Source organism: Pempheris klunzingeri, chromosome 1 (genome assembly GCF_042242105.1).
Source record: "Pempheris klunzingeri isolate RE-2024b chromosome 1, fPemKlu1.hap1, whole genome shotgun sequence".
NCBI classification, from domain to species: Eukaryota; Metazoa; Chordata; class Actinopteri; order Acropomatiformes; family Pempheridae; genus Pempheris; species Pempheris klunzingeri.
Window position 1 is genome coordinate 8,334,388 of NC_092012.1, and position 18,239 is coordinate 8,352,626.

Consider the following 18,239-nt stretch of genomic DNA (forward strand, 5'->3'; position numbering starts at 1 on the left):
CAGTATGATGTTGGTCCAACTTTTTCAAGCAACTGAAAGCTCCGTGTGAGCATACTTTTAAGGATTCATCTTACAACTTTCTGCATATTTTTCCCAGAATAACCACAATACAAATATGTTCCAGTTCTGTGGATAAAATAAGCAAAATGTGTCCTGCCAAAGCAGAGAATAATCAAGTCGTAATAAACATAATCAAAAGTTCATCCTGTTAATCTGTTGCAACCACATGCTGACTATCATTAATAAACGTGTGTTGATCAATACTGATAAATATTTTCCTGCCTCCTTGTGCTTTAGTCCACTGGACTGGCACTTGGAGAGCAGATCTGTTTATGGCTTTATTTTCAACATTCCTACATTCCCTCAAATGACATTTCTTTGTGTATTGTCTGAGAAGTGTTGAAATGCTGTTGTTCTGTCTGGGTAAGGTTTCGTCAGGATGATATCAGCACAGGAGAATGCCTCAAATCCCAGGATATTATGGGGAGAAAACAACCGTTTATTTTGCCAGTGTTGTTGTTTATTGGACCTACGGACTCTCGCCTCCCTTTCTCTCTTTTTCGTCTTTTTTCCCTTTCCAGGACTCTTTTTTCATTTCTGTTTCTCACACACTGTGTCTGTCCTGTTTTGTCCGAAACAGACACACACATGCGCAGTTCGTGTTATGGTGGCTACAAGCGAGGGCAGTGTGTTAGGCCTTTATTTGGAGCTGTGACCAAGTCGGAGTGCTGCTGTGCCAGCACAGAGTACGCCTACGGAGAGCCCTGCCAACCCTGCCCACCACAAAACTCTGGTACAGATATTCAAATCACTCCACCCTTTACACATATGGAGCCACCTCCTGCTGCCTGACACACACACGCAGACACACACAGCTTGTGTTTAATTCAAAACACACCTGCTAAAGTCAGGATGACCAGATCAAATGCTTCATGTTCTCTGGATTTCATAAATGACAGAATAGCTGTGATGAAGTCACGGCTAAGTTGTTTGACAGAGAGGCCCACAGTTAGGAGACATTGGCAACCTCCAAACACACACACACACACACGCACAAACACGCACAAACACACACTTGTCATCCAGTCACTTCTCATTAGTCCTGCCAATTAAAGTTTCTATATCAAAAGACGCCAGAGCTGGACCACATTTAGAAGACAGTTTTATATACATCTAGGCTAAATGAGAAACCATTGAAATGGATAATGACATGGCATTAAATGTTTTGCCTTGAGATTCCTTGGATTTTGTCAAATGTGATATTTTCTCAAACACTGTTATTTTTCTTTTTTTTTTCTCATCAACCAAACTGAGCTATTTGTGTGTTTTGTTGCAGCTGAGTTCCTGGCTCTGTGCCCCAGTGGCATTGGTAAAACCGGCGATGGAAGAGGTAATAAATGCAAGCAGAAACCAGGCAGAGCCATATAAATTAAATGTGGCTATCCCTCAGGGTTTTTTCCTGCTTTGATGTTCAACACTTTGCTTTCTCAGATATTAACGAGTGCGCCCTTGACCCCGACATCTGCCAGAATGGGGTGTGTGAGAATATGTTGAGGACATTCAAATGCACCTGCAATGAGGGCTTTGAGGTAGACCTGACGGGCAAAAACTGTGTTGGTAGGTGAACTGCTCTATAATGTCCGTGTCCTCTTAAAGTAAAGCCCTCATATCAAAATCCAGAGTGAGGAAAGTCATCATGTGTCTCTGTATGTGTATTTCCTCAGATATTGATGAGTGTCTGATGAACAGGCTGCTGTGTGATAACGGTCTGTGCAGGAACACACCAGGCAGTTTCACCTGTCAGTGTCCCAAAGGATACATCTTTGATTCTCAGACAGACGTCTGCGAGGGTCAGAGACTCATTCATTCTGTTGCACAATACAATGTCTCTTGTCTTCTCACTGCATGCGATATGTCTGCTATATCAGATAGATAAGAGATGTGCAATTTGAGAAAAAAAATGTTTTTCTCTCCTACAGATGTGGATGAGTGTAAGTCTAACCCCTGTATTAATGGAGAGTGCAGGAACAGCCAAGGGTCCTTTGTGTGTTTGTGTTCAATGGGCAGTTCGCTGGACACCTCTGGGCTGGAGTGTATAGGTAAGTGAGTGCTGTGATGTTTGAAACTGATATCATTACCATAACAATACTTGAATCGGCATTAATATAAGTAAAACTAATAAAGAAATATGCAAAAGAAACCCACAGTTTGATTTATTCAAGCATATCATTATTTAATAGTATCAAGTATTGGAAAGATAATTCAACATGGTTTAAAAAAATTTCCACACTTAAATGAACACAAAAAAGCATGAAAGTTTAGTCACTATGAGGCGTGTTTCATAACACAGAGACTACTAAGAGCACCTGCTGGCTGAAGATAGTCAATAATCGCTGTGAGGTCAACATCAATGGGGCTACACTGAAGTCTCACTGCTGCGCCACACTTGGAGAAGCCTGGAACAGCCCATGTGCCAAATGTGAAAAAGGTGAGATGATGAATAGTAACTATTTTTTTTAGAAACCACATTGTAAATGTTACCATCTAACTGTATCGACTGACTAATGTGTGCCCTCGTCTTTCAGATCCAATCTGTTCTAAAGGCTTTGCAAGAGTCAGAGGAAATGTCTGCGAAGGTAACGTCCGCTTTGATGCCATGTGGACTGGAAAATTCAGACTTTCATTTGAGTCGTGTGAAACACTGGACCCGTTGTTAATGATGCTCTGGTTTTTCTCTGCTGACTGTCAGATGTTGATGAGTGTCAAGTGTTTCCCGGAGTGTGTATCAATGGCAAGTGCGTCAACACAGCAGGCTCCTTTTTCTGCCAGTGCCCTCCAGGAATGACAGTTGATGTCAGTGGCAGGATGTGCATTGGTGGGTACTGTATATGTGTGTCCTCGTGTTGTGGTATTAAAGTCATTTTACTGCCTAAATGTTATGTATCCTGGTGGGTTTTCTCGTGCAATAAAAGTATAATTTATACCACCTCATATTCTTATATGAAAAACATGTCAAATTTTGTGTCTGTGACTTCCAGACCTGCGCACGGAGCAGTGTTACCTCACCCATGAGGATGAGCGCTGTGGTGCTCCTATCTCAGGGAAGCACCGTGTGGATGCCTGCTGCTGCTCAGTGGGTGTAGCCTGGGGCCCTGAATGTGACGAATGCCCGGAGAAGGGCTCTCCAGAATATGCCCAGCTCTGTCCTCGCGGTCACGGCTTCTCACACAGGGGTGACTTCATCAATGGCAGACCCTTCCTCAAAGGTATTGTGCCATCCTCAGACTGCAGACTTTACCTGAGTTATTTCATCTATGGACTCACATCTGTCGCTGTTCTTTATCTTTAGATATAAATGAATGCAGGATGATAAACACGCTGTGCTCAAATGGAAGGTGTAGAAACACCATCGGCAGCTTCCGCTGTCGCTGTGATAACGGCTATGCTCTGGACTCTGATGAGAGGAATTGCACTGGTGAGTCTTACTGAAGCCATGAGCCGATTAACTCTTTAATTCAAGTAGGAATTTATCTGTTACTTACTTAATCTTTTAAATCATTTATTGAATGTCAAACATGTCAAACATCTGCTGTCATGTGTGAGGACTGGTGCTTTTCTCTGTTTTATACGATTGGAAAGGGATTATCTTTGGATTTTGGGCAGTTTGTTTGAGTATTTGAAGACTATTATCTGACATTTTATTGACTAAACAGCAAATTCATTCACTGAAAAATAATTGACAGATGAATAGATGAATGAAATTATCTTTACTTCACTTACTGCTGAGCTCTGCACATATTGCTAATAGATTAAAAGCAGACATGCATATATCTGCTATTTATGGCTGGAATGTTTGTTCAACATCAGCTTTGACAATATCTCAGCTCCACTGTATCTTTACAAGTCTAACCATTCTTCATGAGTCCCCCTTTCTGAATCTCTCTGCCAACACTAATTACAGTAAAGTGGTGTAAAGCCATTGCCTACATTCAGCTCGTTCACTCTAATGGGAGTCTGGCTGCTGTGGACTTGTTGGAGCCGGTCCCTGTAGTCTGGTTAGCTACATTACTGCTCTGTTGAAATGCGCACACATCATTTTAGGTTTAAATGCCAGTGCCATGGCTTTATTCTGAAATAATTTATAAGGTCTTTGTAAGTAACTGATATCTGGGACCTTTTCACTCCATATGAGTGAGATCCCACCACAAAGCTTTTGTGTGAAGTGTTTCAAAACGTGGATTAAATTCAAAAGTGTTCAGGCCTTTAGATTTAGACTTAATAAGAATCTGCTTGAAGAGCTAAGGCTGACTAAATTATCCTTAAACTCACCTCTTGATCTCATTTTATAGACTCTCTTTCATGTAGTAACAATAGTTCTAGAAGTGTTGCTTAGGTTTGGATCTTTTCAGACCTTTTTCACTTCTCCATGCACCTTGGAAGCAGGTGAAGTTGTGCCATAAACCCCCACTCTGCTTCTCATGTAGTAACGGTTGTAAATATTTTGTGCTTTTATGCCTTGTTTGCTTCACATTTACAGATCATAGCTTCATTACTTTTTGTTCAGATTATGTTGTTTTATATTATATCTCTCTAAATTATAATGAACACAGGTTGCTCTTCAAATGATTTTCTGTGCATGCGTGAAAGTTAGCAAAGTTTTAGAGATGCTACCATGCTGAGCGTTGTTGCATTCCTTCCCTGTAGACATCGACGAGTGCCGCATCTCTCCGGACCTGTGCGGACAGGGCAGGTGCATCAACACACCAGGAGATTTTGAATGTGAATGTTTTGAAGGTTATGAGAGTGGCTTCATGATGATGAAGAACTGCATGGGTGAGTGATGAATCTTCACACACCAACACCTGCAGACACTAAAAATATCTTCATCTCTTAAGCTTGAGCTGATTTCATGCAGTTACATGCAGCCGAGACAGCGCTCTTTCATATGAAATCATTTAGTCTGGGAGGACATGAGTGAGAAACTTGATCTCCTTAACAACTCTTGCACACCCTGTTATAGTGGCAGCATCTGAGAGCAGAGAGCTTTGCCAACCTATTAAGGTCTCCAAGTATAGAGAAGGCCTGCCACACAACCCCAGTCCTAATCACAACCCAGCCATCTCCTCCACGCTCCCTCTTGGGCCATAAGCTCTGGATGAGGTGCTTAAGCTAGCATGCCAGACCTGGACCTCACTGTTTAGACGGCTGATGTAATCTGAAATTTGCAGTCTGTGCGCATTTGTATATATGTGTTTGTGCGCGTGAGAGAAAGAGAATTAAACAGACTTTATTTAAACCCCCGCGGGGTGTTGAAAAGGTCTCGTCTGTGCAGCCCAAGTGTCGTCACAATCGCTTCGCAAAACTGCTCCATAAAGTCTTAAAGATAATTGTTCTTTATTACATACTTGACCTGCATGCGAGGGACACACAATCAGCTGCCCGGCAAAATGATTTTTATATGCAGCTAAAAGTCCTGATGTTCTGCCATCTGTGAATATACTTGCTCATGCTCTATTTCTGTCCTGGTCTGCCTTTGACGCCGTTTGATTAAATTCTTGGGGAGAAATCGCACACACACACAAAATGGAGAGTCTCAATACTTTTGTTGGCCTAAAGCCCCCATTAGACCAAGATTGGCGAGACAAAATTTACTCACATGCTGTAGCAAAAAATGTAGCTAGGACTGGAAATAATGTGAGCATGGTTGCAGTCATTAGCTGTTGGCACTGACTTGGCGAGCTGGCTAACTAAAATAAATAGCAAGTAAAAACACTTAGAATTTAGTTTTTGTTACTGTCAATCTTGGCTATTAACATCGCAAGCAGCCATAGAGATGCTGCTTGTTTTCTTTCATCTTATCTATATAATCCAAACAACAAGTACTTACTTAATGTCAGTCCCACAATCTCTCTTAAATTTACTATTTAACTATTAAAGTTTACACAAAGGTGAATTTTGACCTGAAGATGTGAGCCAGCAGGAGCTCCCATTACAATTTGGAAACTCTATCTTTAAATTTATCAATCTGTAAATCGATTAAATAAATATTTACAGACACTGAACACTCACACTAAATATCTCTGCTTACATCTGTGTGTGAACTATACGTGCGTGTTCTTCCACCGACAGACATCGATGAGTGTGAGAGGAACCCGCTGCTGTGCCGTGGAGGTGACTGTGTAAACACGGAGGGCAGCTTCCAGTGCCTGTGCCCCGAGGGACACGAGATCGCAACCGATGGGTCGGCCTGTCTAGGTGAGCGATGAGGTCGGAAGAGAGGAGTGGAAGAGAGTCGAGGAAGCTCCTCTTCTCCGAACGTTTTCCTCCTCCTTGCTTTTCTCCTGTCTTTGAGAAATCTGTATGGCAGACTGCAGTTTGGACTCTGTTTTCTTGAGAGATGAAAGAAAGACGAAGAGGGTGAAAAGGAGATCAGCGAGAGGAGATGTTGTCACAAAGCAGACAGTTTGAATGACGGTGGAGCTTTGGACCTTCCCCCTCCATCTGCCTCTGTTTCTGCCTCTGTGTGTGGGCTCACTGGGGCTCGGTGTAGGGTGGGAGGGTTTGAGTCACGTCTGTGTATGTGTGGGAGATATTTTCTTTGATAGATGGGCTGATATGAATTCTAGACATGTGTGCACTAAAAGGGTCCACTTGGATCTTGAGAAATGAAAGAGGATTTTAGTATTAGAGTTTTTAGAGTTATGTAGCAGAGAGAGAGCTTCTTTTGTGCTTTTAAATATTGATGTAGGGTTTAAGTACCATCCTCATTTCTTTGATTGTATTTTGTGACTTCATATAACACTTTATTTTACACTTTTATTCTGAAATTTCTGTTTTGGGGATGCAGCATCCTGTAGAGGACAGCCTATGATGTGTCTAGCTCTAATTGGATACTTGACAAAAATGCAGCCACGTTCTTTGTAAATAGGCAGATTTTTTTTTACCCATTCTGTAAAAAGGAACCATTGAGACTCTGATAACACAAATTGGTTGAATAATGAGTAGATTCTTCCACCAAGTCAGTCAGAGTAGTTATTTTTCCAAATTTTGGTTATTTGAGCACCTTCTGTAGTTGACCGGAGAAGCAGCGACAGGACACTTTTCCAGTGTTTCCTATAGTTTCACAACTCGTTTTACTCGTTACTCGTTTACTTTAAAGCATTGAGCAGTATTCACTTGGTGTAATTCTGATGACCTAATGCAATGTGTAGAGATTTCAGTCCATGACCTAATGCTCAATCACTGCCTATCAAGCTCATTTATTTTCTTTATTACCACCCAAAGTCGTAAAAACAATGAAAGCCTTGCCAAAAACTGCCCACCCCATCCCTCCTGAGACAATGGTCTCCATTATCTCTGGCAAAGTAACGAGTCGAGGTGTTAAAATGATAATACACTTTAGTTATGTAGCAAATTTCATACAGATGGCTCTAATACAGTGTGCTTAATGATTTAACCTAAAATGACTGGTTCCAATTTCTCAAATGTGAATAGTTGCTGTTTTTTGAGTCTTGTCTAGTTTAGTGAATATCACTGGGCTTTGGGCGGTCACACCTTAAACAACAAAGAATGTGACTTAAACTGAGATGGGAATTCTTTTACTATCCTTTGAAATTTTATGGACCAAATGATTAATCAGTTAATTGAGAAAACAATAAACAGCTTAATCAATGACAAAAATTAGATGGGCGCTTTGCTCACCGGCAATTCGAAGGGCAAGTGATTGATGTTTAGGAGCATGTAACTCCATCCTGTTATGTATTTCATGTCCAAGCTTTTTAACTTAAAACTGTGATCCAAACATAGTATCGTACTTTCAGCTTTAAATATGAGGGCTATCCTCATAGTTTTGTTGTTGTGTACATTTTTGAAGAATTTGATAATTGCTTGGTTCTTTCACAGATATCAATGAATGCGAGTTGAGTGACAGACTGTGCAGGAACGGCCAATGTGTCAATATGATCGGCCGCTACCAGTGTACCTGCGACACAGGATACAAATCTACAGAGAACAGACTGGACTGTGTGGGTGCGTATTGGACATATTACTGACCGTTTCCTTCCAAATATATTCCTTTGGTTTACTTTGAGGAAATCTGAAAGGTTGAATGCCAGCGGTATGTGACAGTGTGTTTTCCTGGCTCCCAGACATCGACGAGTGTACCATTGAGAACGGTGGCTGTGAGACTTTCTGCACCAACTCAGAGGGCAGCTATGAGTGCAGCTGCCACAGTGGATACGCCTTGATGCCTGATCTGAGAAGCTGCACTGGTAAGCAGCTTTGTATTATGTCTCTCTGTCAGTCATTCTGTCATAATTCATCTCTCATCCCGTTTGTCTTCTAAAAATTTTAAATGTATTTTAGCCACATTTGTCCAGATTTGCTAACTAAAAAACCTTAAAAATAAATTATTTGCCAGTCAGAACAATTTCACCTGTATATTTTCTTCTGTCATTCAAATGATGTTTTTAAAAAGACCTTATTTAAGATCAGAAACAGTTCATTCATTTTTAGCTTCAACATGATACCAAATAATAATTGATGCTTATTGATAAATTTGGCAAAGTTCTCACACTACAGGAGTTTTTAAGTCCTAACTGATTTTGAAATTGGGTTACATAGCACACACAAAGAGAAACTTCACAGACGCTCCTCTCTCTAATCTCAAAAATGCATTGCAAGATTTGAAAATAATGGCGCATCACACACTGCAGGATATTTTTAAGATTGTTGTACCAAAGGCACCACATCATGTGATCTCACATGATCTCATGGGGAAGCAGATTTACACAAAATGGAGACTGACGTGATCAAACTCACCTCAGTAATGCTGAAGCTGAAGCCTAATGAGTCTGGGGGAGAAAATGGTTGGAGAAACACAGTCAACAAGGGTCTTCAGTTTTCATATCTATGAATCTTAATGGCTAGAATGTTTACCGCTGCTTGGCAACACCATCATCTTTGTAGACTTGTCGCTCTCATTGGATAATGTGGTTCTGCTTAGAAAGTAGTAACATAATCATCCACATTTTAAATCCTAAATATCAAATATGTTTGAAATGATCTGGGCGGTCACAATGAGTCTGCGAGCAGATCTGGAGGTTTAAGACTGGATCTGTAAACCCCTCACATTTCCAGATAATCTGGGCCGGACATCCAAACCGACCATCGTCCCAGACCAGATTTCTCCTCCAATTGTCAGGAGGGATGAATGGAGGATAAATTGGCCCAAAATCTCTGCAGTGTGAGCCCTGCTTTAGAGGATATTGATTTTTTTCTATGTAGGCTTCAATGCTGTTTATAGCACAACTCCCTTGACTCATAGTCCTTTCATTACCAGAGAGATATACAGACAGAGATTAAGGCAGTGTGAGGGTAATTTCAGTGTATTTTGTGCAAAAGAAGAGTTCAAAATAGCTTTACCATTGCTCATCATAATGTTCACTTTATCGCGCAAGCTCTGCCCTGAATTGACCTTTCGTTTTTCTGAGTGAAGAAGTAACCGTACACATAACTTACTGTCTTTCATTCACCTCTATAGAAAAGTGAAAGATGTCCCTGAAGTAGCCTGGTTGTATGTTCTAATCATGACGTGTTTTTTAAAGATCGTATGATAAATATTACCTATAACAAATAAGCCTGCATTACCAGGTTAGAACAATTTTTGTTGTTCTCTACACGTTGTCCGCTCCCATTTCATTTTTGATTTGTCTTTCTGTCTCTCTGTATTCAATCTTCAGATATTGATGAGTGTGAGGAGAGCCCAGACATCTGTGATGGAGGCCAGTGTACCAACACCCCGGGGACATACCAGTGTCTATGCTTTGACGGTTTCATGGCATCTGAGGATATGAAGACCTGCCTAGGTAACGGATGCACATCACAGACTCAAAACAAAACACTGCAGCTCCATCCTCTTATTAGATCCAGTTCTCAGAGATTTACTGAAACAAACTAATGATCAACTCAAAGGTTATCCAAGATATGAGTCATGAGAATAATAACAAAATAACTATATAATGACTCAGAACTATGAGTCTGTGTGTGCGAGAACAGAGATGTAATGTTTATTGTTGATTTGTAAGACAGTCAACATTGTGTTAGTTGTGTTGAGCAAGGAGGAATGCGTGACATTTAGGCGTCTGGTTCCACCGTGTGAGAAAGCAAAAACTTGACAATAATGATGTAAGGATTTCTAAATGGGGCTGCGCGTACACACACACACACTCTCTTATTGCTGCATTTATGAAAAGTAGACACGTTTTAAAGCCTTAATATAGTTCATGATGTAATTCTTTTGTGACTCACTTGCATATATCACAACTATCAAAACCTGTTTGGCAGACCGAATCAACCAAAACTAATTCAGTTTCTTCAGCGTCATAAAGTTTTCCTTTTACTGTAGCTGTGTTTAACATATTAAAATTCTTGCTCTTTCACTGTTTTACTCTTTTTTTTTTTTTTTCCTCTCCCTCTCTAGATGTGGACGAGTGTGAGTTGAACCCAAACATCTGTCTGAGCGGGAACTGCGAGAACACTAAGGGATCTTTCATCTGTCACTGCGACCTGGGATACTCTGTACGCAAGGGAACCACAGGCTGCACAGGTGAGCGAAACAAACGCGCACGAGCGTTCCTACCCACAACGAACCACTGAGTGGAAGAGCGTGGATGGGAGTGAAAGGATGGTGAGTCAGTAGAAGGCCGCACTTGATTAAGTGGTGAAGCAGAGATACGTGTGCCTGTGTGTGTGTGTGTTGGGGTTTGTCGAACAACAGGAGTGAAAGCAAGTCAAAGAGTGAGGTGAGAAATGAGAGGATGCAATGAGAATGTCTGGCTAACCAGAAGCAGCTCTAACATTACTCACCCTCATTCAAGAGCTCCTGTCTGACTTGATGAGAAACACGCTTATAAACATACATAACACACACTCCCATGCACCAGCAGCAGGAGCAGTGAGATCACTATCTTCTGTCAGATGTATGCATCACATTGCACCTTTGTTTATTCCTTTGTTGCTCTTTCATTAAGGTCAGTTAAACATTACGTGATGGTTGGAAGAGTTCTGCAGCGCGTAATCACCTGAAACAGCTCCAGAGCACATAAATACAAAGCCCATCCGGCCGGTAGAGTCTTTTGCTCGTTTGGACTCGATCCTCGTCTAGCTAGAGTTAAGTCTGATTTATATGACCACTTAAAAGCTTAAAATTGAGGGCTAGATGAGGGTTAGGCCAGTGATCTTATCTGGCTTTGTCTAAGTGATCAAAATGAGTCAGACACACAGTCAGCAGCAGCACATCTTCCTTCAGACGCAAATAAACAGGTCTGTCTGAAGTATGACTCAAACTAACTCACTCACACACACTCTTGCTCATTCTAATCCCATTAAAATGTCTATACAGTATTTTCCTTGTTTTGAGAAAGCTGGAGTTGCAGTAAAGCAGCCGGTTCTGATTCACAGGTTTGGAATTTCAGCCCCAGAATTCCAGGGAATCAAGACACTAATTCCTCTCAGGCTGGCAGGATGTCTTGTTATAGACGAGTGAACAAAACCTGCTACTCTTTTTGGAACGGATCCCTTTCTAGTATATTCAGAGGAAAAATGCATAAGAAATTGGTTGTCATTGTCGAATTGCCTTATGTGACCATGTTGGTATGCGTGGACTAACTCCTCTTGCGTGTGTGCGAGTCTTAATGAGTGAGTGGCGCTCTGAAGCCCAGATCTGATCCAGCTGTCGATGAAGCTCAACAACAAGAATAATTTCTCTTTTTCCCCTACAACACTGAGAACTCAGGGGCAGGGTGTGAGTATTTGTATGCACTCTTGAGTACTTTTGTGTCTTTGCGTGTGTATTGGAAAGTTAGGACTGGGTGGAGACGTACGGGTAGACTTTACAAGGCTGGGAGTGTCTCAGCTTTAAAGACTGGATCAGGGTGAAGGGCGAAGCGTGTTAGCACTTTATCATCTTTAGGCTTGATGGCAAAACAGTCAAACGATTTAAAGAGTTAAAGCGAGACGATTTAAGTTTAAAACCAATGAATAACACAATCTTCCTCTTTTAACATGGAAAATTAAATTAAAAAGCAATTGTCAATAGAGTCTTAATTAGTCTGGTATGGCTTATGGTTACTAATGTTAACAAATTTTAGATACATATTGTTGTGTAACTCACATTATTGAGTTATTTTGCTAACTTAGTAACTCTTCTATACTTGTGCTACTGTATATTCATAATTCATAATATGGATATTCATAATTCTTTTTATTTACCTGTGGCCACAGATGTTGTGTCACAAAAAACTTGTCACGAAAAAGAACAGAAACGTTACGAAGGGGGGCTTCAAATGTAGACTTTTCTACAGCATTTAACTAGTAGTGCAGGGTCGGGCTGTTAGGAAGGCAGCCATGCTAGAAGACATTTAGACGTGTAGCAAGACCGGCAGACAGACAGACATGAAGGCAAACAGATAATCAGACAGGCAATCAGGCAGGCGTGCAAGCTGGGAGACAGCTAGAGAGCCAGGTAGGCAGATGTGTAATTCTCCGCCATCCCTTTTTATCTTTGCCCTTCATCTGTCAAACATTAGCTTTAGTTAAATCAAGCCTCTTCTTTGACACCAGCTGTGACCGCTGACACGCTTCTCACTTGCAGCAACCCCTGTTTGCATTTTACATTTCCACATGAGAATGTGTGTGTTTGTTGTGCTCTCTGTCATCAAAGGCTTGGGGGAAATGATCTTTAATTCCGTCTGTAATTCAGGGAGATTCGTTTGCTGTCAGCCCTCATATTAACCCCCGTCATCAAATGTAGTGTAAATATACTGTACCCTGTCCTCAGGAAGACTGTAAACCAGCAGCACTAATCTCTAATTGACAGTGTTTTGAATTAGTACCCTCACAGACAGACGCACAAAGAGGAGTGTGTCTAATTGGCTCATAAGTCCTAACATCTTGATCCAGTTCATGGCATGGCTTCCCTTGATGTACAGGGACACACACACAGACGCGCGCACACACACACACACACACACACACACAATCCCTCTGTCGAAGCTGTAACACTCAGTCCTCAGGCTCACGGCCAGGTATTGTGTTGGTCAGTGTCTCGCGGGGTTGTTTTGGCACAAATTAGCAATCATCATTGTGGTAAACCCATGCAGGGTTTTTCCATTGTGCCATGTAGTTGATCATGTCAGAAGTGCCTGAGGAGAGCCACATTCACAATATCTTATCACCACCAGCTGCCTCATGGAGACCCTTTTTGGTTACACCCCACAGGATGTAAACAGCTTTATGGCTAGGGCAGACTTTAATAGTAGCCAATTTAATTGTTCCCATTAATTGTTATTGTTCATTTATTGGATTCCAGGGCCACATACAATAGGTTAGCACATATAGATAGGTATTTTTATAACCACATTATCTCCGAAGTACCTCAATATTTCATCCATTGGCAGAGTTCACATATAATTATAATGGGTATGCTGCGAAGGAATGTTTATTTGTAAAGTTGGCACATTACCACATCACATTTTTGTAGAAATTATATTTGGGAAAGATTACATTTCCAAGCTTGACATCTGGGGCAGTGAGAAAATCAAACATGAGCATCAAGCGTCATATGAGAGATGTGTGTCTGTGGGTCTGTTGGTGAAGGGGGAAAGCTTTGCCTAAAATAATCTCAGAATTACTAGTTCAGACCAAGCAGACAGATCAAGGCCTTAGCGTTAGGATATCGTTCTCCCACGCAGACTTTTTTTTGATAGCTCTTTGGACACGCCTGCACAATGAAAATCCAGAGACAGGGTCTGCTCATTAAACCTCTGCAGGAAGGCTATTAGTATCAGAGATCATGAGAATGTCTCTGTGCCTTTTGCTCTGAGATACAGCTCTCCGTGGATGAAAACAGTGACCCAGAAAGACTTAGCTCTGTCGTCTCCCGCTGCTGCCTTTATACAATTCAAACCAAGCATCAACTCACTCCACAATGCCAAGAACCCCACTGGAATGAGAATGCAGACCCAAATCAACAGACCATCAGAGCAGTGTCTATTTATCTTTACGTGGCCTCTCGTTTGTTTCCTCTTTGTCAGATATCAATGAGTGTGAGATCGGAGCCCATAACTGTGACAGACATGCCACCTGCACCAACACAGCCGGCAGCTTCAAATGCAACTGTGCTCCCGGGTGGATTGGCGACGGCCTCAAATGCACAGGTAAGGCTGATGGTAATAATGCACAGGTAAATGCTGCCACACAGTGGGTCCATTGAAATAGTATCCTGTGTATAATCTGTAGTGTTTATAGTCATCACATCACCATGCATCAAAATAGAAGGAATCTCTGTGATGTTTTCTCAATATCCAGCTGAAGTGAGAAAATCTGTTTGGTAAAGATGTGTCTATAAGTATGGCCTGTGCAGCCAATGTGTCATATACAGTAGTTTACTAGTTTTACAATAGAGGTTTATGGCACAAAGGAAGACTGTAAAGACATAAAAGCTGTATATACTCATGTATTAATCCACGGATGAAAATAGCTCCTGACAAATACACTGTGATACATTTTTATTGTCTGAGTAACGCTCGTTAAAAACTACAGTGCCCAGCTTTTTAAGGAAATTATTTACCCTTTTTTAAAATATGTTTGAGCCGTTTCTCAAGATTATTATTGTCTTTATTTGCAATGAATGAGCAGCTGAGACACCACAGGCACGGTGGAGAACTCTTGAAGTGGAATATCACCAGCTTTATCAACAGCTGAATGAAGTAGTGTCCACCTGCTCACATGTAATCGCTTTTGGACTTTGTTGCATTTCAGACCTGGATGAGTGTTCAAATGGGACACACATGTGCAGCAACAACGCTGACTGTCTCAACACCATGGGCTCATATCGCTGTGCATGCAAGGAAGGATTCTCTGGAGATGGATTCTACTGCTCAGGTCACACACTCACAAATCCGATATCCTAAACCACATTTTTGCTTTTTAAAAGATACATGGATGCATTGTGTGTTTACCGACTGTGTGTGTGTGTGTGGTTACCACCACAGACAGCGATGAGTGTGCAGAGAACAGCAACCTGTGTGAGAGTGGCCACTGTCTGAACCTGCCAGGAGGCTTCCGCTGCGAATGTGACATGGGTTTCATCCCCACTGCTGACGGCAAGGCCTGTGAAGGTAAGGCGATACAACACTGCTATTGCTGACCAGATCCTGGTTCCAGACCTCTGAATTTGCGCCCACATCCTAAATTATGTTGAATTATTCAGAAAGGTCTGGTGTCACTCTGGTGAATGGATGTTTGTTTTCCTGTTTGGAGAAACAAACGATCCAAACAGATGCTGCCTTCAAATAGAACTCATGAGATAGCATTTTGCACGTGGGAAGTGCACAGTATTCCTGGCATCTAAGTGGTTTTAGCTGTGAGAACATTGCTAAGGGATTGGCAACAACCATGGCTCTTGTTTTCATGATAGTTTTTTGCATTACAACATCACATTTCATAGTGAGAAATAGTTACTTGAAAATATTATTTAAAGTAACTTTTTGTGAGAACTACTGCACAGACTTTCGAAGGCTACTTATTAAAGTGGTAACAAGAGGCCATACGGTCTGAAACTTTGGCTAATTCCTGACGTCCTACTGGCCGAGATGATGTGTACACCGGTCCAGAAATGGTCTTTTATTTGCTCAAGTTCTTGGGTTCCCTGGGTTCATAACCTTGATGATACACTTCCACGCTATCCAGGTTTACCTTATATAGGTATCCCATAAACAGTAAATCTTTTAAGGAACATTTTAGTTGAGATGCAGCCTTTACGTAAATACAATTAGAAAGTGATGTAAGGTGATGTAATATGGCACGTAGGCTTAAGTAACTGAGGATGACTCTTGTATGAAACCCCAGGCTGAGCCACTGTAGAGTCAACATATGAGCCCATTTATGACTGGAAGCAGACGAGTGTGATTCATGCTTCCAGTGATAAGGCTTTGCTGGATTCAACTGAATGAGCAGACTGACCTCATTTTGCTGATGTGTCAAACATCCTGAAATAACCTGTCCAGTCCTCCTTGCCTCAGCTCAGGCAGGACTGGACAGTAATGACTTGTGCAGAGTCTAATGATGTGGAAGAGCACAATTTCATAACCTTGGCTGCCGCTCTGATAGTGTATGTGTGTGTCTGTCTGGATATGTCTGGGCATTTTTTTGCCCCAGAACTGTCATTCTTTAGCAGAGGTGAGCGGCCTTCACTTCCTATTGCTGGCTGCCAATTTTCCACCATGATCCCATGATCCACTAATCCCTCACAGCTGGGCCTCTCTCTGTCTCCCTCTTTATCATTCTCTCTCACTCTTTATCATTCTCTCTCACTCCCCCTCTCTCTCTCTCCCTACAGACATAGACGAATGTACCTTTGCTGACATTTGTGTCAACGGACGATGTCAGAATATCCCGGGACTTTTTAGATGTGAATGCAACATTGGTTATGAACTGGACAGGAGTGGAGGCAACTGCACAGGTAAGAAGACCAGTTAGCTGTCTGCCCCAATGATACTCTGTTTATGCCCCAGTGAGCTGAGAAAATTTGAAAGGGTGTAAAAGGAATGGAGCAACAACAGTGAAGAGATTAACAGCTTTCATCTCCCCTGAGATACAGAGGAAAAGTCACTGTTTGTCTCCTTGTTGTCGTCGTCGCAAATAATGACCTATTGACAAGAAACAAAACAAAAAATCATATTTTGCTTTGTCTTTCTATCTCAGATGTCAATGAATGTGCAGACCCGACCATCTGTATTAATGGAATGTGTGTCAACATCCCTGGAAGCTACCATTGTAACTGCCCAGCAGACTTTGAACTCAACCCCACTCGGGTGGGCTGTGTAGGTGAGACTCAACAAGTTCTCACTTCACATTGTTGGTGTTTGAGCTTGGCGTATCATAGAACTTAGTCTGAAGCAAAGGAGAGAGACACCTATATACGTGAACACCTGTGCTTGTGTGTGTGCAGACACTCGCTCTGGAAGCTGCTACCTTGAGGTCCGTTCGCGGGGGGATGCGTCAGAGAGCTTGGACTGCTCCAATGAGATCGGAGTTGGTGTTTCCAAGGCATCCTGCTGCTGTTCCCTGGGACGGGGCTGGGGAAATCCATGTGAATCATGCCCCTCTGTCAACTCAAGTGAGTCGACCGTTATTTAAACACTATAATACATGTTCATTTCTATGTTTCAGTTCAATAGCAAGACTTGTATCTCTAGCCAGAGATATACCGCTAAATACAAGGCTGTGAGATGATATAACACAGCTCCTGGAAGCCACAGTGAAGATCTATAGATGATGGATGTTCTATTGTCACACAGTCAGTGATAAAAATGTACCTACAGTCTGCTCATCATAGTATCTGGGGATTTGTTTCAGGCTTTGCACCTGATTTGCTTCATGTTGAGATAAGACATGAGAAGTTAGGAGTGCGAAGAAGTTTCACTTATGTTGTCACTAATAAAACCCTCCTCAAGTTAGCGAAGTGAGTTGTCACGTTTATTTAGACACAAACCAACCCTACATTTCACTTTCAAGTGCAGTGTTACTGAATAAACTCTTACTCATAACACTGTCCTCTTCTCTTGCTGGATAAGTAGAGACAGGAGTGGAAAAGTCAAGGATTTTGAAGTATCATAAAAGTGAAGTGGACAGGGAATATCTGCTTTGAAAAGCAGCAGAAAATGAGAGAAAAAAAAAGAAAATTACTTATTTATATAAAATCAGTACTGACTACGATCATCAGTCCTGTCAAATCCTTCTATTGGTTGTTTTGTACCATGGGACAGTGTAAATCAATCAATCAGCCAGTCAGTCAATTGGCTTTTTTTTCTCTTACTATTTCAGTTAGCACTAATGTGAAAAAATCAGAACCAAAACACCAATATGTAAATATACCAAAATATAAATCAGGCCTGCTAAGGTGTGAGTTAGCTGCTCTGCCAACATACAGGCTACACACTGCCTCTCTGCCGCTCTTCTCATGCGATGAGTGTGTGTTTGCTGTAATTGTTGTTGCTGGTAAAGATGAGAAAGCTTTGTGCAACTTACTTGAAATTGCCAACAGATGGTTCGAAACATTACAGGGAATGACTCACCCTTTTCAGCTCAAGGAAATGCTTGCTTCTATGACAAGAACAAAAACTTTTTCTTTTCACTTTGTAATTCTGAGTAGCTGCAGTCATGTCCGGTCCACTGGG

The 18,239-nt window shown here is 41.6% G+C and overlaps 1 protein-coding gene across 1 annotated transcript in view; it reads left to right on the plus strand.

Moving 5' to 3' along the window:
• Positions 1-18,239, plus strand: part of fbn1 (fibrillin 1) — a 57,973-nt gene that overhangs the window by 19,207 nt on the left and 20,527 nt on the right. Inside the window, exons 16-37 of the mRNA XM_070836246.1 lie at positions 641-793; positions 1,337-1,390; positions 1,492-1,617; positions 1,725-1,850; positions 1,980-2,099; positions 2,351-2,488; positions 2,586-2,636; positions 2,750-2,875; positions 3,039-3,266; positions 3,350-3,475; positions 4,705-4,833; positions 6,130-6,255; positions 7,903-8,028; positions 8,148-8,270; positions 9,741-9,866; positions 10,481-10,606; positions 14,094-14,216; positions 14,821-14,943; positions 15,054-15,179; positions 16,400-16,522; positions 16,765-16,887; positions 17,012-17,179. Of these exons, the coding sequence (XP_070692347.1) occupies positions 641-793; positions 1,337-1,390; positions 1,492-1,617; positions 1,725-1,850; positions 1,980-2,099; positions 2,351-2,488; positions 2,586-2,636; positions 2,750-2,875; positions 3,039-3,266; positions 3,350-3,475; positions 4,705-4,833; positions 6,130-6,255; positions 7,903-8,028; positions 8,148-8,270; positions 9,741-9,866; positions 10,481-10,606; positions 14,094-14,216; positions 14,821-14,943; positions 15,054-15,179; positions 16,400-16,522; positions 16,765-16,887; positions 17,012-17,179 (2,790 nt within the window). The remainder of the gene's footprint in view (positions 1-640; positions 794-1,336; positions 1,391-1,491; positions 1,618-1,724; positions 1,851-1,979; positions 2,100-2,350; positions 2,489-2,585; positions 2,637-2,749; positions 2,876-3,038; positions 3,267-3,349; positions 3,476-4,704; positions 4,834-6,129; positions 6,256-7,902; positions 8,029-8,147; positions 8,271-9,740; positions 9,867-10,480; positions 10,607-14,093; positions 14,217-14,820; positions 14,944-15,053; positions 15,180-16,399; positions 16,523-16,764; positions 16,888-17,011; positions 17,180-18,239) is intronic.